At 28.6% G+C, this 27058-nt stretch overlaps 10 protein-coding genes across 10 annotated transcripts; 5 read left to right on the plus strand and 5 right to left on the minus strand.

Moving 5' to 3' along the window:
* Positions 1 to 3398: 3398 nt before the first annotated feature.
* Positions 3399 to 4541, minus strand: GO595_008769 (tetratricopeptide repeat protein; the record flags this gene model as incomplete). Its single annotated transcript, XM_067922380.1, has 1 exon — positions 3399 to 4541. One exon carries the CDS (start codon positions 4539 to 4541, stop codon positions 3399 to 3401), a length of 1143 nt encoding a protein of 380 aa, XP_067771008.1.
* Positions 4542 to 8788: 4247 nt separating this feature from the next.
* GO595_008770 (NEDD8) lies at positions 8789 to 9022 on the plus strand (the record flags this gene model as incomplete). Its single annotated transcript, XM_067922381.1, has 1 exon — positions 8789 to 9022. The coding sequence occupies one exon, from the start codon at positions 8789 to 8791 to the stop codon at positions 9020 to 9022; it is 234 nt and encodes a 77-aa protein (XP_067771009.1).
* A 310-nt stretch (positions 9023 to 9332) lies between these two features.
* Positions 9333 to 9899, plus strand: GO595_008771 (U2 small nuclear ribonucleoprotein B''; the record flags this gene model as incomplete). The annotated part of the gene is made up of 1 exon (XM_067922382.1): positions 9333 to 9899. One exon carries the CDS (start codon positions 9333 to 9335, stop codon positions 9897 to 9899), a length of 567 nt encoding a protein of 188 aa, XP_067771010.1.
* A 571-nt stretch (positions 9900 to 10470) lies between these two features.
* Positions 10471 to 11799, plus strand: GO595_008772 (AGC family protein kinase; the record flags this gene model as incomplete). The annotated part of the gene is made up of 1 exon (XM_067922383.1): positions 10471 to 11799. One exon carries the CDS (start codon positions 10471 to 10473, stop codon positions 11797 to 11799), a length of 1329 nt encoding a protein of 442 aa, XP_067771011.1.
* Positions 11800 to 12063: 264 nt separating this feature from the next.
* On the minus strand, positions 12064 to 13260 carry GO595_008773 (TRNA binding domain containing protein; the record flags this gene model as incomplete). Its single annotated transcript, XM_067922384.1, has 1 exon — positions 12064 to 13260. The coding sequence occupies one exon, from the start codon at positions 13258 to 13260 to the stop codon at positions 12064 to 12066; it is 1197 nt and encodes a 398-aa protein (XP_067771012.1).
* Positions 13261 to 16846: 3586 nt separating this feature from the next.
* On the minus strand, positions 16847 to 18058 carry GO595_008774 (AGC family protein kinase; the record flags this gene model as incomplete). Its single annotated transcript, XM_067922385.1, has 1 exon — positions 16847 to 18058. The coding sequence occupies one exon, from the start codon at positions 18056 to 18058 to the stop codon at positions 16847 to 16849; it is 1212 nt and encodes a 403-aa protein (XP_067771013.1).
* Positions 18059 to 18554: 496 nt separating this feature from the next.
* On the minus strand, positions 18555 to 23320 carry GO595_008775 (pecanex-like protein 1; the record flags this gene model as incomplete). The annotated part of the gene is made up of 2 exons (XM_067922386.1): positions 18555 to 21571; positions 22555 to 23320. 2 exons carry the CDS (start codon positions 23318 to 23320, stop codon positions 18555 to 18557), a joined length of 3783 nt encoding a protein of 1260 aa, XP_067771014.1.
* A 343-nt stretch (positions 23321 to 23663) lies between these two features.
* GO595_008776 (uncharacterized protein) lies at positions 23664 to 24173 on the minus strand (the record flags this gene model as incomplete). Its single annotated transcript, XM_067922387.1, has 1 exon — positions 23664 to 24173. One exon carries the CDS (start codon positions 24171 to 24173, stop codon positions 23664 to 23666), a length of 510 nt encoding a protein of 169 aa, XP_067771015.1.
* A 457-nt stretch (positions 24174 to 24630) lies between these two features.
* On the plus strand, positions 24631 to 25467 carry GO595_008777 (scamp-domain-containing protein; the record flags this gene model as incomplete). Its single annotated transcript, XM_067922388.1, has 1 exon — positions 24631 to 25467. The coding sequence occupies one exon, from the start codon at positions 24631 to 24633 to the stop codon at positions 25465 to 25467; it is 837 nt and encodes a 278-aa protein (XP_067771016.1).
* Positions 25468 to 25722: 255 nt separating this feature from the next.
* On the plus strand, positions 25723 to 26403 carry GO595_008778 (uncharacterized protein; the record flags this gene model as incomplete). Its single annotated transcript, XM_067922390.1, has 1 exon — positions 25723 to 26403. The coding sequence occupies one exon, from the start codon at positions 25723 to 25725 to the stop codon at positions 26401 to 26403; it is 681 nt and encodes a 226-aa protein (XP_067771017.1).
* Positions 26404 to 27058: the final 655 nt, after the last annotated feature.

Genomic DNA, 27058 nt, shown 5'->3' on the forward strand with positions numbered 1-27058 from the left:
AAATTATTAAAATAAATTTCAAATAAAATAAAAAAATATTTTTAGCATTAATATCATTTCCTTCTTGTTCAAGAAGTAATTTAACTATTTCGGCGTAACCAAATTCAGATGCACAAATAAGTGCTGTATAAATTAATTTACATAATTTCCAGATATTATTTTAAATTATCAAATTATTGAAATTAATATCAAACAAAATAAATAAATATCTTTAACATTAATATCAATTCCTTCTTGATTTAAAAGATATTCTACGAGTTCAATGTTCCCTAATTCGGGAGAGTATGCAAAAATATTTTTTGGAATTGGATTTTCTTTCAGAAAATACTTAATGAGATAAAGATTTCCAATTTTTACCATATTATTGAGAATATTTTCATTTATTTTCATTCCATTTTTCTGTAAAAACATAAAAACTTCAATGTTCCAAAACATAATACATAGAGAGCCTAATTTTTCTATATCATCAATTTCGATAATTTTATTTTCATAAAGATAATTAAAAATATCATTTCGATGAAATTTAATTGCTGTTTCATATGCATTTTTAAATGATGAATGATTTTGTTCACATAAATGAATAATTTCAATGTTTCCACCTGCAATTGCATATTTACCTGTGTTTTCTACATTTGCACCATTCATAAGTAAATGTTTAAAACATTTAATTGAAGAAAAAAATGCTGCATAATCAATTAATGAAACATTTTCTTCATTAATAAATGAACATCTTTCATAAACTGATGGTTCAATTATTTGATTAAAATCAAATTTTGGTTGTGATGTTATTTCTTGAAGTTTTTCTATTTCATCATTTCGAATTATTTTTGCAATTTCATTTGGATTATGTCCTTCTTTGATTAATTTCTTATGAAGTTCCCAATCATTCTTTGATAATTCTTCATAATTAGCAATGATTTGGTTAAAAGAGCTAAAATTTTTTTGTTTATAAATTTCTTCTTTAGACATATAATGGATAAAATATGGATTTTTCTCATCTTTCAATATTTTTTAGATCAAGAATATTATTTTCATACATTTTCAAAAGTGGATAATATAATTTTTGCTTGTAAATTCCTGTGTAATTTGGATCGAGGTCAATAAATTTTGCAAAAAGAAGGAAATTAGTAAAAACATCAAAAATTTTAGATTTGACTTTATTGGTTTCTTGAAATTTTTCAATTTCTTTCATAAAATTCAAATATATATCGAAATCATTCTTTTCAATAAAAACACAGATAATAACATAATGACTCATAACAATATTAAATGAATATGGATAACTATAATCAAATATGGAAATAATTGATTGAGCTGCTTGAGAAATATTTTCTTTATTTAAACCAAATATGATTTGTTGAATTGATTTAATGATTTTCATTTCTTTTGTTCCTGGTTTTTGATTGTTTTCTTGTAAGTTACTCTTTTTCTCCAACATGAAACAAAAAAAAATGTCAGTTTTAACTCCCCTCAAATCAATTTGCCACACATCATCTCATATAAATAGATTTTATCAAAGGGCTATGAAATGTAAAGGGAAATAGGCTGAGAAAAAAATTATTACGTTTACAAGCTATCATTTATTTATGGTAATCTTTAATTAAAAATTTCTTGAGTGTAAAAGAATAGATCTTTAATAAATAATAAAACTTTTATTGAGGAGTTACAAGATTTATAACAAAATAAATAATATTACGACAAAAATGTCACTCATAAAAAAAAGTAAATACAATAAGCGATGGTTTACATAGCAACATATTAAAAGTTAATTTATCTTCATAATTTTTTATATGTTACGCTGAAAGTTGTTTTTCTTTATCCTGAGGACAACTACAAAACGGACACAAAATAAGAATTACATCCAGTACAAATGAAATGACATATAAATAAAAGAACGCTTCGATGCTTGAGTGATATTTATTACATGTTTCTTTATCAAATCGCAATGCTTGTGTTTGGATATTTCTGATGCTTGAACACTTATTTGGTGCTGAATAAGCAAAACAGCATATATCTGATGATAAATTGAATAATAGAATTAAAAAATAATATAATTAAATAAATGTGGTATATCCTACCAGGGATTTTTTGACGGATTTTGATTGGAATAATCAAGAAAATTATAATAAAAAAGGCAAGAACAATTGGTGACACCCATGAAATAGTAGTCATAACATATAAAATATACAAGTTGTAACTAATGTTTTCAGAATCTATTGAGTAATCATATCTAATTTTACTCCAATGTATTCCAGACAAAAATAGTAAATGCAATGCAACAAATGATAATTACTAAAATAAGTATAAAAATAATAACAAAATATGAAAGAAAAATAGCGCTTTCAGTAGGTGAAAATGTAATACTCATTTCGAAAAAAAACTTTGAAAATATCTGAAGAAATCACTTTTCATGTCAAACAAACTTTATCAAAAAAAATTGATAGTAGGCTTATGTTAAGCAATGAACACAAATTCCAAGGATTTGTAAAACATGAGTCCTATTATGCTTTGTTGCAAAAAATTCTTATCAAAAGTATTTTTTTTTATCATAATATCCAATATGAATATCAAGAATAAATGTTTTAAAACAAAATAATTTTTAAATCTCATTTTGAAATACTGTCAATATTTTAAATTCACTAAGCAATTTTATATCAAGGAAAATGTTAGTGAATATTTATTTTGTCATGAACTCCAAGTGTGTTATTTTCATCCATATTCAAAGTAATTTTTTACAGATGCTAAGAAAGAAGAAAAAATTGATCTTTTATTAAAACTTACTTACATATGCAAGTGTATATTTCGTCACTAAAACATATTCAACAAAAAATCAGAAATTTTATTTACCAAATCGTGCATTCAGGGGTCATATTAAGTTTTTTCCTGATAGAAATTCATCTTTTCTTCGGAAGGTGCCACTCCAAAATCGCCGTCTGAATACACTCTTATTAATTCTATCAAAGCGAATCGATCATTCTGCTTTTGCGCCATTTTCCAAAAATTTCCAAAATTCGTTCATTATTTGGTGGGTTTTCTTCTTTTAACAATTTTATAGCGACATCTAAAAATTGGAAATTTTGGTTATCGAACATAAATTGACATAACTCCAAAGCTCTTTTTTGGATTTTTGGCAACATTTCCTTTCCCATTTGCGTAAATTTTAATTAAAGTATCAATAACTTTATAGTAATTCATTTTAATTAATTCTTCACATATATCGACAGCTTTTTTGTACATTTTGTTCTATTCCATTACCATTTAAATATATTAATGCCATGTTATGCATTGCCATTGTGTCCCCCTTTCTTTCTTGCCATTTCGAAATATTCTAAAGCTTTCGGAATATTTTTTCATTTCTTCATCTTGTGAATAAAGTACACCTAAATTATAAATTGCATTTAAATGTCTTTTTTAGCAGCAGCTTCATAATACTCGGATGCTTTATTTAAATCCTTTTCGACTCCTTTTCCATAATGATACATAACACCTAAATTAGTTAATGCTTGAACATGGTTATTACTTGCTGCTTTTTGATATAATTCTAAAGATTTCTTTTTATTTTTAGGTATTCCTTCACCTTTTTGATACATTAAAGCTAAGTTATAAGTACAATCATCATCACCTAATTCAGAACCTTTTTCATAATAATATAATGATTTATAAGGATCTTTTTCCCTATAAATTTCAGCTAATTTTTTCATCGAATTTAAATCACCTAATTCAGAAGCTTTCGTTAAAAGTTCGATTGATCTTTTCGGATTACGTGGCACAAAATGTCCTGGTGTATTAACTAGTAAATTTGCTAAGTTATACATTGAACGTGTATGATTTTTTAAGATTGCTTCTTCATAACATTCAACAGACCTTTGAATAAGACTCGTGTTCTTCCCAATATATTCATAATATTCTCCTAATGAACATAATGCATCAGGATTCTTAGTTTTGGCTGATTCAACTAAAATTCTTCCACATTTCCCTAAATCTGGTGGAATCTCTTTGTAACCATCGCGATAAAGCATCGCAAGTCTTATTGTGCAATTAAAATACCCTTTTTCTGATCCTGTTTCTAATAATTCAATTGCTTTTTGACAATCATAGGGAACATTTTCTCCACTTAAATATTGTAATGCAAGATTATATATAGAATGAACAAAACCCTTTTGTGCTGATGTTTCGAGTAACTCAATACCACGTGGAATATTTTTTGGAACCCCATTACCTACAATATAAATCATCGCTAAATTAAACATAGCTGTAAGATCGTCATTTAAGACACATTTCTCATATAAGTTGACGGCTTTTGGGATATCAATTGGATTACCTCCCAAACCGATATGATAAATTTGTGCAAGATTAAATGATGCATCATTTATTCCTGCATCAGACCCTTTTTGGAAATATTCAATCGCTTTATTGATATCATGTTCAATACCTTCTCCTCTTAAGAATAAATTACCAAGCTCAATATATATTTGTGGATTTTCTTTTGCTTGTTCTTCAATTTGGGATAAGTTCTCTTTAATTTTAGAAAAATCAGTCATAAAATTTTGTTTGGCAAATCTTTTTTTATTAAATAGTTTATATATAGGATTTCAGAATGTTGTGTGATGTGATGTGATGCTTGAACTGCTTCAAAATCTACTCAAACCGTTAAAAACAATGAAAAAGCCGATACATACCGTTAGTAAAGACGGACCATAAATAAAATAAAGAAGCAAAAACTATTAAATGATATCGAAATTCATCAATCAATCATGCAAACCCTCTTTAGGTTGGCTAAAACAAATATTATAGAATCAGCAAATTCAATAATTGACATTTTTGATGAAAATCATCCTATTTCATTCAATTTTATATTAGCCCAAACAATATACACAATTTCCATGTTTAGAATGAATGACTTTGATATTTATTCAAAATTTTTAAAACAAATTGAAATATTTGAAGAAAACAACAAAATTAATTCAAAAATTTTTGATGTATTTGAAGGTGTACTTCTTTCTAAATATTCAGAAGAATCAAAGTATATTCTTTATTATCTTTTTGAAAATAAATTTCTTCAGAGTCCAAAGGTTGATTATAAAAGAACCAATGAATGTCTTGCACATCACATGACGCAAGAAGAAATTAATGAATATTATTGCTATGGAATTAAACAGTATATAAAAAAACATTATGAAGAACTTTCAAAGAATGATTGGGAACTTCATAAGAAATATATTGAAGAAGGACATAATCCAAATGAAATAACAAAAATAATTCGAAACGATGAAATTGAAAAACTTCAAGAAATATCATCACAAAATGATTTTGATTTTAATCAAATAATTGAACCATCAGTTTATGAAAGATGTGATTTTATTAATCAATATCGGATTACATTAATTGAATATGCAGCATTTTTTTCTTCAATTAAATGTTTTAAATATTTACTTATGAATGGTGCAAAAGTGGAAAACACAGGTAAATATGCAATTGCAGGTGGAAACATTGAAATTATTCATTTATGTGAACAAAATCATTCATCATTTAAAAATGCATATGAAACAGCAATTAAATTTCATTGTAATGATATCTTTAAATATCTTTATGAAAACAAATTAGAAGATATCAAAAATTTGGAATTTTTAGGAAAGAAATGTATCAAATGGAACAACTATGAACTCTTTACATATTTGCAAAAAGAAGGAATGGAAATTAACGATGATATTATTAATGCAGCTGCAAGAATTGGAAATATATATCTCACAAAATATTTTATGAAAGAGCATCACACTCCAAAAGATATTTTAGGTTATTCATCTAAATCAGGAAATATTGAACTTGTAAAATACATTTTAGATCAAGAAGGAATTGATATTAATGCTAAAGATATTTATTTTAATAATTTAATATTTCAAAATAATATTTGGAAATTATTGAAATTATTTGATACAGCACTTATGTTAGCATCTTTTAATGGTTATACAGAAATAGTTAAATTACTTCTTGAACAAGAAGGAAATGATATTAATGCTAAAAATATTTTTTTATTTTATTTGAAATTCATTTTAATAATTTTCGATTTTAAAATAATATTTGGAAATTATTTAAATTAAATAGTTCAGCACTTATTTTTGCATCTTGGAATAGTCATACAGAAATAGTTAAATTACTTCTTGAACAAAAAGGAATTGATATTAATGCTAAAGATATTTATTTGTTTTATTTAAAATTTATTTTAATAATTTGATATTTCAAAATAATATTTGATAATTATTGAAATTATTTGAAACAGCACTTATGAAAGCATATTTAAATGGTCAATTAGAAATTAAATTACTTCTTGAACAAGAAGGAATTGATATTAATGTTAAAGATATTTATTTGTTTTATTTAAAATTTATTTTAATAATTTGATATTTCAAAATAATATTTGGAAATTATTTAAATTATTTTGGACAGCACTTATTTTAGCATCTTGGAAAGGTTATACAGAAATAGTTAAATTACTTCTTGAACAAGAAGGAATTGATATTAATGCTAAATCTATTTATTTGTTTTATTTAAAATTTATTTTAATAATTTGATATTTCAAAATAATATTTGGAAATTATATAAATTATTTTTTACAGCACTTATGATTGCATCTAGAAATGGTCATACAGAAATAGTTAAATTACTTCTTGAACAAGAAGGAATTGATATTAATGCCAGGGATATTTATTTGTTTTATTTAAAATTTATTTTAATAATTTTATATTTCAAAATAATATTTGGAAATTATTTAAATTATTTGATACAGCACTTATTTGTGCATCTTCAAATGGTCATACAGAAATAGTTAAATTACTAAATGAAAAAGGGGCTAATTAAAAGAAATTGCCATAAAGCGCGATCCCAATAAAGTGATGACAAAGTGGGCAATCTAATTAGATTTGTTCCAATCACACGAGGATAATTTAGATTTGAAGAAAAAGAAAATAATCATTAAATAAAAAATTTTGAAAAATATGTTTTATAGGAAATTTGTATCATCAATCAATAATGAAAATGAAGTCTTTTTATTACACTTTTTGATAATCAATTAAATTATTTACAAATGAATTTCATTAAATTCGTCAGTCCATCCTAAAGCATCAATTATTTGTTTGCATATTTCTTCGCAATCGCCCTGAAGGAAAATATCTCTTCGATTTGTAACATGACCGAACTTAAACAGTTCTTTATGACTATTCTCAGCTAAATCGACCAAAACATTTCGTCTTTCGTCGACGCTGACTTTTTCTTCATATGTCGCAACAGGTTCTTTATTAATCAAAACTCGAAGACAATCTTTTTCGACAATATCCAGGAAGTAATGAGCATGGAGTAACTTTCAGTGACGTACCAATAACAATAAGAAGGTCCGCAGATGCAAAGTCATTTGGATAAAGATGATAAAATCGCTTTGGAAGTGATTCACCAAATAATACGGAATCAGGTTTAACAACCCCTATCCCACATTTTTTGCAATAAACAACTTTGCCTGTCTTGAGCTCTTCGAGGTAATCTTCGTGTTTAGATTTATCGCCACAATTTCGACATGTATTGGTGGAATAAGTTCCATGACATTCAACTAATTAGTTTGTAAAAAAGTTGAAAATTATGATTAATTTAAAGAAGTCTGGAATTATAACTACACAGAAGAATCAATATCTCCTAGAAAAAGCACAAAAATGGAGATGGATAAACAAACAATTTTTTTTTTTTTTTTGCAAAATTTCAGAAAAAATTTGATGGTGAATTATTAATCAATTGATAATATAAATCCAAAATTTGAAATTAAACATTTAAAATTAATACAAAAGCAAATTATACAAAATGAAATAAATTTGATTTCTTTGTTTAGTAAAATAAAAAATGATTTATTTAATTCTTTTAATGTTATTAAGGAAATAATTGTTAAAACATTTGAAGAAATAAAAAATGAAAACGAAATAAAAATAAATTTTTGTGATTTTGTTCAAAGTATTTCACAAAATAAAAATTTTTGATTGTAAAAATGAAGTAAATTTAATGGATTTAGAAAATGAAAATGTTTTCGATGAATATATCGAAGTCATATTTAAAAAATTGGAAATGTTTTGTAACATTTCATTAAACGAAACCCGAAACGAAATAATTCAACAGTTTTCAAATCTTTTACAAAAATTTATACAAAAAGAATTTGAATTAAGATACGAACAATGTTTGGATAAAATGAAGCAAACTTATAAAAACCAAATACAAAATGACATCAATTAATTAATTTTTTAATTTTCAATTAAACAAATTATGTGATAGAAAATAGCATTTTAAATTCTAAAATGATATAAATTATATACAGTATAATATATTTAAGCCAATTATTGATGAAAATATTCAATATATTTCGAGAAGTTTTTATTTTTTTCTTTCAATTTAAGCATTTGAATAAAAAACCGTCATAACCACTTAATTAACAGAACTTTATGTTGACAATTTTGTATCATCTATCTAACAATCCACAACCATTGTTTGCCATGACTTTCAACTCCAAATAACAAAATCCAAGTTGATGATTCGTAAAAAAAGTTCATTTTATTAAGAAAAAATAAAAATTGGTACCTGTGGGGTTCGAACCCACGCACCTCTCGGTATTGGGGCTTAAATCCAACGCCTTAGACCACTCGGCCAAAGTACCAACAATTTTGTATAAAAATAATAATATCTAATGTGATTTGATTCAATGGTGAATCAACATTTTCAAATCACATGTCAAAGGCAATAAACAATACCACTTTTCAAAATGCTCATCCAAGTTCACACTGTATCTGGAAGAAAGCACCAAATTGATGTTGAACCAGGAATGACAATTGCTGCAATAAAAGAGGAGCTTCAACAACGCGAAGGTATTTCCGTTCAACAACAAAGACTTTTATTCCGTGGTCAAAATTTGAACGATCAAGCAACTATTGAATCATCACATATCAATGCAGGCGAAGTTCTCCATATGGTTCTTGCCCTTCGTGCAGGTTTTTAAACAATAAATTTTAATTTGATCAATTTTCATTTCTTTTTAAACCTAACGTTAAATGGCCTTTTTGGTAGCTCTCCTTTTTTTTCGTGTTGCTTACATGTGAATTTGATTTCATAAGGAAATTTAAAAAACTCAAAACTTTGGAAAATCAAATCATCTAAAATGACACAAGATTGCAGGGCCATTTGTTCTCTTTCATATCATTCTTTATAAGAAAGATTATTATTCAATAATACTGTATTATGTGTCAGTATTGCAAAAAAAACAAAGAGAAAAAGATCGATTAAAATAGGGGTATCCCAAATTTGGTTGGATGTCTCTCCCAATTGCTCCTAGCCAAACTCTCTATCTCAACAACTTGAATGACAAAATTTCAATTCCAGAGCTTAAGAGGGAAATATATTGCCTTTTCTCTTCAGTTGCCCCCGTTGTTGAAATTGAGGCTCGAAAAGGATCAAAAACAAGAGGCCAAGCATGGGTTTCTTTTTCTAGTGTTGAAATTGCTAATGTTGTCATGCAGCGACTTCAAGGATTTAATTTGCTTGGAAAAGATCTTCATATTGAATACGCCAAAAATAATTCTAAAGTAATTGCAGAATTTTACCAGCCAAGAGGTGAGACAGAGGAACAACAACCAGAGCCTGAACCAGAAACAAAGGAAACAAATAGAATTCTTAAGGTCACAGGATATCCACCAAAGGCTGATTCTCGTCTTTTATCCGTCATTTTCAGACAAACTCCTGGGTTCCAAAAGACCGAGATGATGGATGGCTTTGCTCATGTGTATTATAATGATGAAACACAAGCAGCCGATGCACTGAACAAATTTAACTCATTCAAAATTGTTGATGGATATAATCTTAAAATCGAATTCTTATAAAATATTTTTCACACAATTTTCATTGAAAATGCATTTAATGAAGAGATAAAATTATGAATCATTTTTACATAGGAATTTTTTAAATTTGAATTTGACTTGATTTTTTCCACAAATTCGATAGCACTATCAGAAAAAATAAATTGCAATTTGTTGGAATGAAATAACACTTTTAATTCAAAACAAACCTAAAGGAAATATTGTGTGTGAAATGATCGGTCAGCGTTAAAATATTCTGAGGATTTTACCTCAGAAATCGGTAATGAAAAGTGTTATACAACAATTCAAATTTCCCCTCGTTGTCAGTTTGTTTTTAACAAATTTTAAGTTTCTGCCGGTTTGAAATTGATGTTTTTTTCTGATGGATTTTTCCAAAAAATGACGCTGACGAAACGTTGATGAAAAATTTGAGTTGGGGTTGGTCATAATTAGAAACTTTGAAAAACCTCAAAGGATATCTCCATTGAGAAATAAAATCTGGACCAATTACTTAATTCAAACCTTTATCTAATTTTTGATAAGAATTTATTTTTTGAATAGAAAACAACATGTTGTTAAAAATCATTCTGATTTAATGGCGAACCAAGAATGCTTATCGAAGCAAGGCTTTGCATACAAGCCCGGCGGCATCTTCAAGACATGGCAAAAGCGATGGTTTGTACTTGATGGAAATGTTTTAAACTACAGTAAAAAACCAGGGCAGAAAAGCTTCAAGACAATCAATATGAAAGAAGCTGAAGAAATTACGCTTGATTTAAAGAACAAACGAAAAAATGTTGTCTTTATTCGTACTGATAAAAAGAAACTTTATCTTCAATTCAAGTCCGAGAAAGAAACTCAAGAATGGATGAAAGAATTAGCGCAAGCTAAACAAGGTAGAAAGAAAGTCACCATCCAAATCACTGACTTTACTGTTCTAAAAGTCATTGGGCGTGGTTCATATGGTAAAGTTCAATTAGTTAAACATAAAAGTGATGGTCAATTATATGCATTAAAATCATTATCCAAAAGGTTCTTAGCCGATTATAATCTCATCGGGAAGACCTTAACAGAAAGAAACGCATTACTCAAAGCTAATCATCCATTTCTGACATCAGCTCGTTATTCATTTCAATCACCAACAAAATTATTCTTAGCATTAGAGTATGTTCCTGGCGGAGAATTATTTACTCGTCTATGTAAAGAAAGGAAGTTTTCAGAAGATCGTGTAAAGTTATATGTTGCACAGTTAGTTCTCGCGCTTTGTTATCTTCACTCTATTGGAATTGTACATCGCGATCTTAAACTTGAAAACATATTAGTCGACGAAGATGGATATATTAAACTGACCGATTTCGGTCTCGCTAAAGAAAAAATGGATAATGAAGGTGACAGAGCATCAACGTTTTGCGGTACGCCAGATTATGTTGCTCCCGAAATGCTCTTGTCGAAACCATATGATAAAGCTGTAGATTGGTGGTCGCTCGGCATTTTAACATATGAAATGCTTTATGGTCGTTCGCCATTTTATAATTCTGATACAAATGTTATGTTTCGCTCAATAGTTTATGACCCTGTCGAGTTTCCTGTTGGAGGATCAAATGAAGTAATTGATTTCATATCAAAATTGTTGGAAAAAGATCCTGCAAAAAGACTTGGATCTGGTCCAAATGAAATCGATGATGTGCAAAATCATCCATTCTTTGAAGGCGTTGATTGGGAAGGCTTATTGTTAAAGACAGTGCCTATGGAGTGGAAGCCTAATTTATGTAGTGATACTGATACTTCCCAATTTGATAAGCAGTTCACAAATGAAAATCCTGTGTTTTCGTATGAAAACCCTGAACTAATAAGTGCTGAAACGCAAGAAATGCTTCAGGGATTCACCATGGAAAATGCTTGTTTCATAGATACACTTGTTTAACAAACTTATGATTTATAAATCACTTGTTATAATAACTTTTTCTTTTCATCAAAATCTTTGATATTCAAAAAGTTATATCGTTTTTTGCAGGCGCGTTTGGTCTTTCTCAAGCATTCAACTTATTCTCATCTTTTATCAATAGAAATACTTTAGTTTGCAATTAACATATGTCGTTCATTCAGTTTATTTAAAGAAATTTATTTATTATTTTTTTTTTCTTGGAATTAATGATATCATTAATCAAATTTTGTATTTTTGTTTTATTTAATGGAATTCACAGTTGGTAAGGGTGGCGACTGTAATGTTACCTTGTGGGACACGAAGCGGTACTCCTTTGTAACATGCTTGTCCATCAGCATTGATTGTCAATTGATTGTTTGCGCTCACAGCTTTCCACCACTTTCCTTTGCTATCAACTGATGGCTTAATTTCAGGATTTACGAAGTCTCCGCAGAGAACGCGAGTTCCAACCGGTGTATCGGCGGGAGGTGTCAAAAGTTCCACTTTCGAATGGTCAGCGTTCGAGCCGGCGAAAACCATAGCCTCTGACGGCTGGCCTCTTATCTTTCCAGGTTTGATGTTAGTGAAGACAACAACAAGGCGATTTTCCATTTCCTCAATTGGAATGTAATTACGAACACCTGTAATAACCCTCTTGATAACACCATCACCAATATCAATTTCTTCGCAGTAGAGAGTATCGGCATCGGGATGTGGCCAAATTTTTACAATTCGTGAAACACGAACATCAATCATTTGGAATGGATCACATTCTGGTTCTTTAGGAGCTGCTGGCTGCTTGGGCTTAGCTTGCTTCTTGGCTTTCCTGCCGCCTTGTGGTAATTGTTGGTCATTGTTATTATTTTTGTGAGATTGATTGTTGCCTTTTTGTTGAGAGGCTTTTGTACCCTTGTTCTTGGAATGGTATTCTCCCTTTTGAACTTCAATTGGTTGGAATGGATTTCCAAGTTGGGAATTAATAAAGAGCATCCAACGAACAACATCGGCAAAATCTGATTTCTTTTCCTGATCAGAAAGATCTTTGGCAGATGGGTAAAGAGCCAAAAACATGAGAATATCAGCCATTGTTAATGTATCAGAAACCAAATAAGTCATTGTCTTAATGTGTGACTGGATTTGACCAATAACAGCCTTTACATCTGATTTACTTGTTTCGTTAAATATTGAATCGGCAATTGATGTGAATTGTTCAATCAAAGCTGAATTTTGAGCATCGCCATCTGCAAGTAAACGCTTGCTCACAAGCTTCCCTCCAACCTTCGTAGTACGAGCCATTTCATTTGCAATTGAAACAAATCCGCAAATTTCTTTTTCTCCAACCTTAAGTGTTGGAATTGTAATTTCTGTATCTTCATTAAAATCTGCATTAAAACCAATGTACTTTGCCACAATTTCAAGGGAAGTTTTATATTGGTATCCAGCTGGAACCTTAATAGACATTCAAGTGGTCGGATCCATTGAACTGCAGGCCAATTTTGAATTCAATTTTTGTGAGCACAAACAAATCATTTTTAAATGGAAAATGACTTTGCCAGTAAATTTTGATCAAAACTACAATTTGACAAATAAAAAATTTTTGCTTGAGAACAATTCTTTTTTTAAATATTTTTACTTTTACACTTTGTTTCCTAGTGTAATAAAATTTTGCAAAATTGCAATAATATTAATATTTCACTGTTCAATGAAAATAGAAAATTTAATTACTTTCACTTTTAACACTATTCTGGATTTTATTGTTTTTTTAATTAATTTCAAAAAAATTTTTTTAAAATTAGCCCATTTGTTGTTTGGAAGGTTTGAAGTTTTAGTTCTGAATTTTGTCAAAATGATGTATTTAAAAAGTGGTATTTTGAAAGAAGGAGTTCTTCTACCTCCATCACTTCATTTCATGATAGTTCCAATAAATTCTCTTCCACAATACAAGGTTTCGCTTCTTCTTTCTTCAACTTCTTATCCGCCATTGTATGTTTCAGTTGAAGGATTTCGTTTTAATGAATCAATCAATACATATGAATACTTAATTGAAATAGGAATTTCAAACGGGAACACAGTAGATGTTAGATATTTCAATAAGAGATATTCCACGTTGTTTAAATTTGCCTCACTTGTAAAAAATTATGTTCTTACTTTTCAACCTAACTTGGAATTTTCCCAATAGAAAATATTTGGAAAGAATGACCGAAAATTTGTAACAGAGAGATGTCAAGGCCTTCAATTATATTTTGAGAATGATCAAAATTCCTGGGGTTTGCAATTTGACAATATTCAAAAATACTTTCTAAATTTATCCTAATATAAAATGCTTCACGTGATTGTTTTCATTAACACAGAATAGTTCACATATCACTTATGTTGAATTTTTTGGTTTTCATTAAAATTTATTTAAGCTTCGATTTTTTTGAATGATTGAATGAAAAGTGTTAATTTTTTTATGAGTCAAAATAAAAATTTGGAAATTAAACAACTTCAAAAAATCTATCAATATATTTACGAAGCAAAACTAGAAAATTTAAATTCAGTAGTTCAAACAATAATCAAATATTTTGATAAAAATTTTCCTTATTCCTTCAATTCTTTGCTTTGTAAATTTGTATATTCTTCTTTTATTTCACATGGAAAGGGAATTAATAAATATATTCAATTCCTTAAATTATTAGAAACCATTGAAGAACAAATTTTCACACAAAATCCACAAATTTTTCAAATTTTATATGAAATAATTGTTAATTATTGTACAAATGATTCTCACTACATTATTGCTCATTTACTTGAAGAGAATTTAATTTCTGCTGAACTTGTTAAAAAACATAAACATTATGATGATACAAATAATCCATATTTTATGCATTTAATTAGTTTAAATGATGATATAGAAAATTATGTTCATTTAAGAAACATCAAATTTCCTTTTCCCATTGAAGAACTTTCAAATAATGATTTTGCACTTCATAAGAAACTTGTTCATGAAGGACATAATCCGAATGAAATCTTAAAAATAATTCGAAATGATGAAGTAGAAAAACTTCAAGAAATAACATCACAAAATGATTTTGATTTTAATCAATACATTGAACCATCAATTTATGAGCGATATGATTTTATTAATGGTTATAATGTTACATTAATTGATTATGCAGCATTTTTTGGTTCGGTTAAATGTTTTAAATATTTACTTATGAATGGTTCCAATGTAAATGAAACAAGTAAATATGCTGTTGTAGGTGGAAATACAGAGATAATTCTTTTATGTAAACAAAATCATTCATCATTTGAAGGTGCATATGAAGCAGCAATTAAATTTCATCGAAATGATATCTTTAAATATTTATATGAGAATAAAATTGTTGAAAATATTAACTTAGAATATCTCGGAATTAAATGTATTTTATATCATAATTATGATATTTTTTTATATTTACAAGATGAAGGATTAGAAATTAATGATGAAATAATCAGTGAAGCAACAACTGATGGAAATTTATTTTTTATTATGTGCTTCCTTCATAATATTAAAGATATAAATAAAATATTTTTCAAATCTGTAAGATCAAATAACTTTGAGCTTGTTCAATTTCTTCTTAAACAAGGGGGAATTGATATTAATAGAAGAGATATTGATTTACATTATTGAACACTTGTTTTAATAATTTTTTGTATATTTTTTACTTTTGGAATTTTACGAAATTATTTGGAACAGCATTTATGAATGCAGTTGATAGTCGTAATATTGATATTGTTAAATTACTTCTTGAACAAAAAGATATTGATATCAATGCTAAAGATATTTTTTTGTATCGTAAAATGTTTTTTTGAAAGAATATCATGTTTAATAATTAAATTTGGCATTTATTTAACTTATTTTGGGCAGCACTTATTATATCTGTACAAAATAATGATTATGAAATGGTTAAATTACTTCTTGATCAAAATGGTATTGATATTAATTCACAAGATATATATTACTTTATAATGATGCTTATTATAGCAAATTGATGATTCATTCCAAAAGTTGGAACTTGTTTTAAGTTTTTATAACTCCACTTTTAGTTGCATGTGAACAAGGTCATAATACAATTTTGAAATTACTTCTTGAACAAAAAGGAATTATTATAAGTCAAAATATTTTTTTAAATTATTTAAATTTTTTTCTAATAATAACATATTCCAATATAATATTTGGTGTTTTTGTGCATGACTTTTTTCTCCGCTTATGGGTGCTGCATGCTATTCTAATACTGAAACTGTTAAAATACTTCTTGGACATGGAGAAATTGATATTAATGCTAAAGATATTTAATTGTTTTATTTGCAGTTCATATAAAAAATTTGATGTTCAAAAATATGATTTGGAAATTATTTAATTTATTTCAAACAGCATTAACATTAGCAATTATTAGTGGTAAAATAGATACAGTTAAATTACTTCTTGATCAAGAAGGAATCGACATCACTGTTGAGGATATTTCTTTATATATTTTAATGTTTGTTTTAGTAATTTGAAATTAAACAATTTTATTTGGAAATTATTCAAATTATTTAATACATTACTTATGTTGGCATCTAAATATGGTTTTAGTGATGTAGTTGAATTACTTGAAGAAAAATCTAATGCTAAGTCAATTTAATAATCATCTAAAGCTAAGATTTGTAAGGAAAAAGTTGTGTAAATTTTTATAATTTATAATTCTTTTATTCACTACTAGTATTTATAATATCTATATTTAAACATTAAATGATATTTTACTTAATTTTTCACAAACGATTTAGTATTCAAAATACCTTTTTTTTGCAGTTTCAATATATATTGGAACATTTTTTTTTTATTATTAATTTCTTTATTCATTATACAAATTTATAAAGAACTTCATAATATGAATCTAACTATGTAATTTCTTTTCGAATGTAAAATTTTATTAATTTGTATATTATGAAACCAAAAAAATATATTTTAAAGAATCTGATAAATGAATATTTCATAAAAAAAGTGAATTTAATTTCATTTATGTATAAATTTTTAATAAGATTTTTATGGTTTGATTGATTCCCTCATTATTGATGCTGCCCACATTCCGCCAGTTCCATCATTTGATCTAAATGTTTGCGTTTGGCCTTTTCCCCAAGTGATTGTCCATTCTTTCCCATCTTGTGCAACATTCACTTTGACTCCATTCGTTAATGCTATTGCCATCTTAAACTCGTGCGTTTTGTTGTTAAATAACAAAAGTCTCTTTTGATTAGTCAAAAATATCGAACGCTCTTTCCAACCAAATAATCGCTTTCTGTCGACAATACTATTCATTAGAATGGTCTCCCCTTCATTTAGCATGGAATCTGCAATGGTTGGTTGTTGTTCTTCTTCGAATTTGGTGAAAACAGGCATTTTGATATTTGACAAATTATTCCAATCAATGCCTTTGAAAAAGGCATGGTTACGAATGGAGGGATAGCCTTCTTTGGCTTCCCCGTATCCAATACGCTCGTGTGGATCAAGCTTAAGTAAGGATGTGATGAGATCTTTGGCGGTTTTCGGAAGTGTTTTAATGACTGGATTAAACTTAAGCTCAGTGATGTTGTTCATTAATTCAACTGTGTTTTGTCCACTAAAAGGTGCTGTGCCTGTAAGAAGATTGAATATGACACAACCAAATGACCACATATCAGAACTATAACAGATTTTTCCATCATTAAGGAGCTCTGGGGCAACAAAGGCTGGAGTTCCAACAATGGATGAACGATTTAATTCTTGACTATCAGATTTTTCAATTAGGGCTGTACCAAAATCTGAGAGAAGAACGTGGTTTTGCGAGTCGAGGAGAATGTTTTCTGGCTTGAGGTCACGATGGATAACATTTGCTTTATGACATACACAGATTGCTTCAAAAATTTGAGCAGAAAGAAGTTTAACTACATTAGTGTTAAGACTTCCAATATCCCCTACGGCTTCTGCAAGGTCACCATGTTCTGCTAATTCAAGTACAAAATACAAATTTGAATCATCCTTGAACGTTCCATATAAACGAACAACAAAAGTACTAGCACACTTAATTAGTGCATTTTTTTCTACAATTGGTAGGCTTTGTTTTTTCATCTTCATAAGACATCTTCTATTCATTGCTTTTAATGCATAAACTTTTCCAGTTCCAACTTCAACAGCTTTATAAATTTGACCGTATGCGCCTTGGCCTATTGGGGATTCAACAATAAAATCTTCAAGGCGAAATGCTGTCTGTTTCGACATTTTGCCTAATTTATATCCAAACGAACTCTTGTCAAATTTTTGTGTGGATACACAAAAGTGTACAATTTATTCTGTTCTGACATATTCAAATTTGAAAAGTTTATGCATTCAAAAAGTATTTTTCAAAAATTTTTGTGAAAAATCAGACCACCCCAATTCATCAGTTCCTTTTTATTTTCATATCGAAAATAAGATTAACAAAGTTTTTATATTAAAAAACCAAAGAAAAGAAACTATTTTATAAAAAAAAATATTTACCCAATTGAATATTCTTCTATTTTTTGCTATTATTCATCTTAAAAAATGGCAAACAAAGAATGCAACTACTACTTCAAGTTCTCCATCAACGAAAATTATCTTCAAAATCTTAATTTATATATTTCTAGCAATTGCAATTATTATAATATTTCTCATACTCTATTGTATTATCACACAAAACAAACATATCCATAAATAAATAAATAAATAAAATATTTTAAACGAAATAATTATTTATTTAAAAAAGATCGAAACATGTTGAATAAGAATTCAAAATCGGACTTACATACGCAGGATATCCCACTGGCAAATCACAAGATTGAATCACCAAATTATTCAATGCGCCTTGATTCGATTGTATTGAAGTTCTTTCCGACTCCGAATTCATATGATACATTAAGTCATGTTCTTCATATGCCCATAAACTTCTTACATGTTCGGAATTAATTTTGTACACAGACCATTCGAGTTTATCAGATACATTAAAGCGCAACAAAATTGGTTCATTATTCTGTTGTTTTGCCACTGTTAAAATTGTTCTTTCTTTTTCCAAAAATGCCTTTTGGAATTCTTCCGAATTTATAGGCACGACAACATAACTTTGTAAGAATTCATTCAAGAACGCAACAATTTCATCATGTGGATCTGTCGAACTATAACCTAAGCCATTTGAGTTCATATAATTTACGCCAACTCCTAAATATATTGCACGTAGTATAACATTATTTAATATTTTGTCCGAATTAAAGACCCAAGAGAATTGTTCATGTAAGACAACATCTCCTTTAAATACATTTGTAAGACTGATTTTGTTTAATGATCCGTCTTGATTATAGACAAGTTTACCAATGATATAGAACAAGATTAAATATTTGTGTAATGAATTGTCATCAAATTCGAATTGTGATTGCTCCAAAAATTGGCGCATTTTATTATCATATGCAAAATATGCTCGAGTTTCATGGTCTAAACTTTGAGGGATTTCTTGTATTTCATTTATATCAATATGTACTTTAGTTAATATATAACATAAACAATTTAAAAATCCCATTCGCATTTGTTCTTGATCAATACCTGAGAAAGAAGTACTTAAATCAGTTTTTGTCGTTTCATACATAGATATATTAAAACTTAAAAGTCTTAAATCAAATTGGAAAACAGAATCTACAAAAGCTGCATGGAAATTAGGTAATACTTCATAATCATCAATGATTCGTTTTAAGAAGTTAATCTCTGATTCATGACATGCAGTTTGTGCTGAATATTCTAAACCTCTCATTTGGATTTTAATACAATTTGGTTCGATAGAGATAACATGTACAATAGAAATAAAATTATTCGATATGAATATAAACATGTCACCAACATTAACATAACCTAATCGACCATTCCGTACATATTTAGCAAATGATTCTGTTAATCCATGTGACATTGAGAAATATACTGGCGTTTCAATTGGATGATCAATGATTTTCGTGGTAAATAATTCATTAATGTTCGGTTCAGTAGTTTTTGGATGATCATAAAAATAATATGGCCGTATTGGATGTGGTGTTAAGAAATATCCAATTCCTAAATATTTACCTGTGTTACCCCCTGTTATAAATGCCCAAATTAATGTTGGAACTTTCCAACAAAAATCAATTAATGGGAATATATCAATGAGTTTACCAATAACAAGAAATAGTGCTGTTAATATATTTTGTGTGTAATCAACAATTACTTCTGAAAATAACATAACTATATAACGACTCTTATATACATTTTCGACACTATGATAAAATGATTCAAGTTTCGTTGCAATGATTAATGATAAAAAGAAATTCGTTGAATGATCAGTCAAATCAAAATCATAATAAAACGTGACAATAGATAAGAAAATAGCTATTACTATGATATGTGGTTCTGTATATGATTTATAAACTGCATGTACTATTAAAAATGAAATATAAATCGGATCGAGTTTCGTATTAACTAATGTACATGAGATAAATATCGGGACAATAAATTGTGTAATTAATCCACGAATAAATCCAAAGATTTTAATATAGCGGAAAAAGATACAATGAAAGATAAAATATCGTTGACATGAGTCTAAAAATGGAAATACTATGTCGCTAGCAGCTAAAATACCAAAACAAACCCATTTAACAACAGAATATTTTGGTTTTGCAAAATGTGTAATAATATATGATATCAATAATGATATTGCTGCTGATATAAATGGTCCGAAGACTACTTTTTGCCAGATTTTCTTAAGCCCCTTATCAGGAATTGGTATTAAACTTAAAAATGTTGCTATCGCTATAGATGCTGCAATATGTAAATCATCAAGACTATCTTGTAACACTCCCCATACACATGCTACACTTATACATCCACGTACTAATTGAATAATCATATGTATTATACTTCCAACACCATTTTGACCAAACGCATAACGACAGACACTTTCAATGAACGATACAATAACCGAAATGGGGTGCCCCACCATTGGCGCTAAAACCCAAAATTGAAATAGAATCATTGCCCATTTAAAGACAATTGAAACGATTGGAGTAATAGTATTCCAATTAATTGTCATGTCATAAAATGGTAAAGTGCTGATACCGTAGTTTTCTTGAAGTTTTAAGAATGCAATCCAAAGTCCACAGATTATGGATATGGCTAATGCACGAGCTCCTCCACCCCAACAATCATTAATATTCATAAGAAAAGGATCATGTGACGGAGGATAAAATATCGTATAAACACTAGAACTAACTACAAAGGCCACCCACCATTTTTCACGATCTAGAAATTGATCTCGGACATATAAAGAAAGATATACACATGCAAATGTGACGATGAGTGTGAAAACAGTATAGCCAACTGTGTTATTCAAAGGAATAAAATTTTCAATGAATGACCTTTCAAATAAATTTCCAATTGGATGAAGTTTGCCGCAAAAATAAACCATATCTTCGGTTACAGTCTCTATCACAACAGGAGAAACTTGATTGTCTTTTAAGTAATCAACAAGATTAAAAATTTCATCACAATCATAACCATTTTGAATTAAATCATTAACAACTACATCAAGATTTGGTGATGGGTTTTTTAGTAAGTCTCTGACACTCCATACTTCTTCTGAAAATCCTTCGGGAATATCGCTCTGATTTGGTTCGTTTGTATTAGTAATTGTTGTTACAGAAGATAATAAAGAATTGATAACATGACCTGCGATTTTTGATAAAAAGAAAATTACTGCAAGAACTACGGCTAAACTAATAATTGCAACTTCCGTAATCCTATTTAAATAAAAATATAATTCAAATATAAGTAACAAGGCTAAGTAAAGAGCAATCCTGACAAAATTTGCGAGGCCAACAGAAGTAAATTTAATTCCAAAAAAAGATATGGGAAAGTTTACCCAATGAACCATCTGGGGAAATTTGTAAATCTATCAAAAACTGGGAGTTCGAACAAAACATTTTTTCAGTGTATTGAAACAAATTTTCATTGTTTTACAAAAAATTAACAGAATTTTCCTCAAACAAAAGAAAAGCTTTGAAAATTTTTATCATGATACGAAAATATTTAGCCAAGAGACAGGTTTGAGTTTTCAAGATGAAAACAAATTCATATTTTTAGTGAAGGATTCAATAGCTTCCTCTATGGCTTTTTGTTTAATGGGCGCACAGTTTTCTTGCCATTTTCCATGTGATCAAATAAAATTCCTTTGGCATAAATTTATGGCTTTCTTTTTGTTCTAAAATATATTTTATGAGCTGCTAATTTTTTAAAATTGCAGAAAAAAATGAAAAATATTTCCTAACAGTTTATTTCATAATATGATAATGTTAATTCCTTAATTTTCATTTTCCTAATGAAAAAATAAAATATTCATAATTTTGATGTTTAATACATTTTTCACATAAAACAAATCTAGATTTTACTGTTTATAATAAATTTTCTTTGCTTAAATCAAAAGAACATTGACTATAAATTCAAAAGGTATTTGTGTTTTTTATCCTTCTTTACGAGTGAAACGTTTTTGCACGCAGTAGGATACTTGTTGTGCAAAATGAAAACCGAAAAATCACCACAAAAAGTTACAAAAGAACGTTTGTGAACAACATAGCCGTTTAGTGTGGTTCAAGAAAACAACAAAACATTGTAGTACTAGCTTTATTATAGCTGTGCATCCCTATGATCATCATCCTCATTTTCTGAATCATCGGAGTTGCTTGAATCACTTGAAGATGAGCTATCACTAGAAGAACTATCGCTAGATGAGCTATCACTGGAATCATCAGAATCTTGGGTTTCTTTGAACTGTGAGTCTTCAACAAATATGCTCTCATTTGTTTCCAAACCATAATCCGAAATTATTTTATCGATGTCAGTTTTCTTCTTAAAGTCTTCAACGATTGTTTGAATCTCATCTTTTGACAAAAGATCAATAGATTTCTGGAGAACACCGTGGTTGAGGAGCTGTGTGTTATATTCAATAGGAAGTGTTTCATATACTTCTGCTTTTTCAGCGACTGCTGCAGCTGTGATTTCTTGGTTAGGTTGACCCCAGTTGTATTGTATAGATGTAATTGGTTCGGATATAACTGTTCGTGGATATTTGATATTAGTTGTCTTATAATAATAATAACTATTATTCCAACCGGAATTAGAATCATCATTTTCATTATCAACATCATCTGTTATCAAAGGTTTTGTTTGACGTAAAGGTGGATAAAAACCCATAACATACATATCTTCGTTAAAAGGAGTTGAAATTTCATGAATTAAGTTAGAAAGTTCCCACTTTTCGAGTTTATAAATTACTGGTGGAAAGAACTTTCTCTTTATCAACTCTTTTTGAAGAACTTCAATCGGAAGAGACATTAAATCATTGGCACCTTCTACCACCCCATTATCTATAGGTTCATTTTCTTCACCACTACCTTCTACTTCATATTCATCCTTCCCTGGTTTCTTTGGTTTCCTGCCACCGCTTCTGGTTCTCATAACTTGTGAAGTATGATTTGCTATTCATGTCACTTTTGCATATTTGGTGGGTGAGTAAAACATTGAAATTATCGGGCACCCCAATTCCAGTGTTGGTTTGTTATGTATGACACATGTTTTTTAAATTAAATTTCTCCATTTGTTTTTGTAAATTTAAACTAGTTTAAAAAAATGAAATATTTTGTGTACCTTAAAGGTTGTAGCCTTAGGTAGGTGGACGTTATAACGATAAATTTATTTTTGAATGAGATCTCTATCAAAATAATTTTTTTATTAAATTAAATAAAACAAGGATAAACACCAAAAGCAACCAAGCAGTGTAGGTAAGTGTATCAAAACATTTTTATTTTTGTTGATTTAAATCTGATATTTTCTTTCTATTGTCGTGATTAATAATAAGTTCTTTTTCATAGCAAGCAATAAGATGTGGCATTGACTTTCCAATGATTTGTTGGGTTTTAGCTTCCATTAATTCGATAGATTTTAAGAGAGATTCTCCTTGATCAGAAAAGAAGGATGAATATGCGTTAACCCTCGCTTTTGTTTCTTCTACCTCTTCATGGCTTAATGGTTGCCCATTATTAAGTTTTTCTAATCTTTTTTGAAGAGCATCAATTCTATTATTTGCTTGAATCATAAATTCAATTTGTGTAGGGTCAAAACATACATCAGTTTGAGTTGCTCTATAAAACTTTGAGATATCTTCTTTCATTTCTCTTTGGATTTTATTTCTTTCATCGATTTCTTCCAAAATCATTCTGTTTAAATATTCTTCAGTTTCAGTGCCTAACATTGGTATGTCGTTTGTAGGAAAGATTTCAGGAAGTGGTGCAAAATTTTTTTCTTCTTGCATTTGAAAACGGTTTTTTGCTTTGTGACAAATAACGTTCTCCTATTTAACGGTCTCATGAACCCATTTTTGAATACTTTAATCACAAAGTGACTTAATCAAATGCTATTACTTTATAATAAAAAGTGACATTGTTTGAAGAACGGTTTTCCTGGGTTTTTATTTCATATATACAAGAACTTCCGTATTACTTTGTTTGGATATAAAACTTGACTTTGCTGAAGTATTTGTGTAACAGAGATATAGCTAGGAAAAATAATTATAAATTTATTAATGCTTGAAATTTTGATTATACCTTTTTTATATAGCAGAAAATTGAATAAACAAATACTTTGGGAATGAGAAGTTAGCAAAGCTCATAAATTATTATCTTAATTAAGTTTCTTCCATTGGAAGAAAACTGTCCAACGAAAATCACCGGTAGTACCACTTTTTATGTACTTTACAAAACAAAATCGACATGAGCGAATACCTCGATAATTATTCACCATTCGAAGATAACGAAGAACCTTTAAAACCTGTGACAAACCCTGTTCCTCCAAGTCCAATAGCTACTCCAAAAATATCAAGCACAATAAACTCAAATGAAGTTACAGAAGAACAACTTGCACAATATGAGGAACAGTTAAATCTTTTAGAACACTCCCTTAACAAACAAGAACTTGAAATTACTCAAGCACGTCAAACCGGAAGTAATGATCCTGCTCCAAATTGGCCATATTGCTATCCAATTGTTCACTTTGATATCGAAGAAGTTGAACCTGCTAATCGTGGCATGGTTCATTCTGCATTTTTTTCATGGATTGTTATGGCAATATCATTTGCATTAAATTGGATTGGAACACTAACTTTACTTAGTGTCAAGGAAGGCGTCGATTCTCCAGGTTCAAAAATTGCACTTTCATCTCTTTATTTATTCATTGTTGTTCCATTAGCAATTGATTTGGATGCACTTTCTATTTACAAAGCACTTAGTACAAATGCAGGAACGTTTTCTTTCATTAAGATATTTTTATCTGTCGGTATAACATGCCTCTTTGAGACAATTTTAGCTATTGGATTAGATAGCAGTGGAAGTGTTGGCCTAATCACAACAATTAACCTGTTCACCAACAAAAATATTGGAACTGGCGTTTTTGGTGTCGCTGTTACCATATTTCTTGCTGCTTCAGCAATATTGCATTTCAGATTATTGACACAAATTTGGAACTACTATAGAGGAACCGAACAAGGAAACAATATGGAAACAGATGTTAAGCGCTCGGTTGCTAATTTTGTTGTCGAATCTCTAAAATGATTTAAATGAATGCTTTAATTTAGATAATTTTATGAAATGCTTAAACTTGTAAGTTCATTTATGTTATTAAAATTAAACCAATTTGAGACTTTGAGATCTAATTTGTTTTAGTTCCCAAAGATTAAAAAATACTTTTGCATTAAAGTATTTAATTTTAAATGAAAATTTTAAATAGTGAAAATGTGATGTGACTTAGCATTAAGCGATGACCGTTTATTTGGTATGCCGGTTATTTGAATACAAATTGTTTCATCAATGAACAACAACGAAATCCTTTCATATGTTGATTCACTAATTAACGAAGAAGAAAGCAAAAGCAAGAAGCTTCAAGTTCAACTAGATGCTTTGTCTCCATCTCAAAAAAGTGGGCAAAATGATGTTGTTTTTCGACAAGATATTAAATTCCATATTGGCGTTTCAAGATATGAACGTCACATTTCATCTAACTGTAACTACGAAGAGTTGTTCAAACAGGTTGCTGAAAAAGAAGGAAAAACGGCAGTCTTTGGATATGAAGATAAATCACGCTTCAAAATATGGATACGAAATGATCGTGATGTTATTTGTTGTTTCAGGGAATACTTTGGTAGTAATTTAGGTTCGATAAATTTCCTTATTCTTAAAAATGCAGAATTAAGTGGATTTACAAAACTTAATTTAATCGAAGAAATTCAAAAATCTGATGATACTTTTCAATTTAAACTTGCGCCTTATACACGCGACTATGCAATTTTCACATCACTACCAAAAGGAATTTCATACGAATCAGCAATTGAATATTTTAACAAACTTGCACCAAACTTCAAAAAGATCAGCGTTATGGACCTTGAGAATGACACAATTCAAATTACATCTGAGCTTGAATGGGGATACTTCCTCAATGAATGCGAAATGTTGTATCCAAAAGGAAAATATCCAATTTTATTGATTGAGTGAAATAAACATTTTTGAAAAAATATTTAAGAAGTATTTATAAATATTTGAGTAATGATAAATCAATTGAAAAAATAATGTAAAGTTCATTGAAGTTTCAGACAAAAAAAATTGAGTATCCTTTAAACCATATTATATTGTTTATCAATTTATTTGTATTTATTTTTAAGAGAGATGCTTAAACATATACAAATTTTTGTGCGACAAATTTGTTGAACATGCACTTAGAAATTTGCAAAAAAAATAAATCAAATACAACACTAAAAATCAAACACAAAGAAGGAAATTATGATTTCTAAAAAAAAATAATTCAATCAAATTTGATCGTTGCAAAACCGATATGCATGTCGGAATACAAAAATCATATGTAAAGTTTTTAAAATGAAGGTTCTAAACTATTATTGAATACTTTTCGATCGTTTTTGAGGGGGAAACATGCCGATAGATCCATATAAAAAATTAGGAATCCATGGATTTTAATTTCTCGCCAAAAAACTCAGTTAAAGTAATATCAAACTCAACAACATATTACCCATTGAACACACGAAATGAAGAAGGTTTGACACTTATTAATTCCAATGCTTTTCTTTTCCAAAATTTTGGCGAAAATGTAAATTCATTTCATGCTGGTGATAAATTGGTTGTTCTTAAGATGTGG

This window comes from Histomonas meleagridis (assembly GCF_020186115.1).
Source record: "Histomonas meleagridis strain 2922-C6/04-10x chromosome Unknown contig_72, whole genome shotgun sequence".
NCBI lineage: Eukaryota > Parabasalia > Tritrichomonadida > Dientamoebidae > Histomonas > Histomonas meleagridis.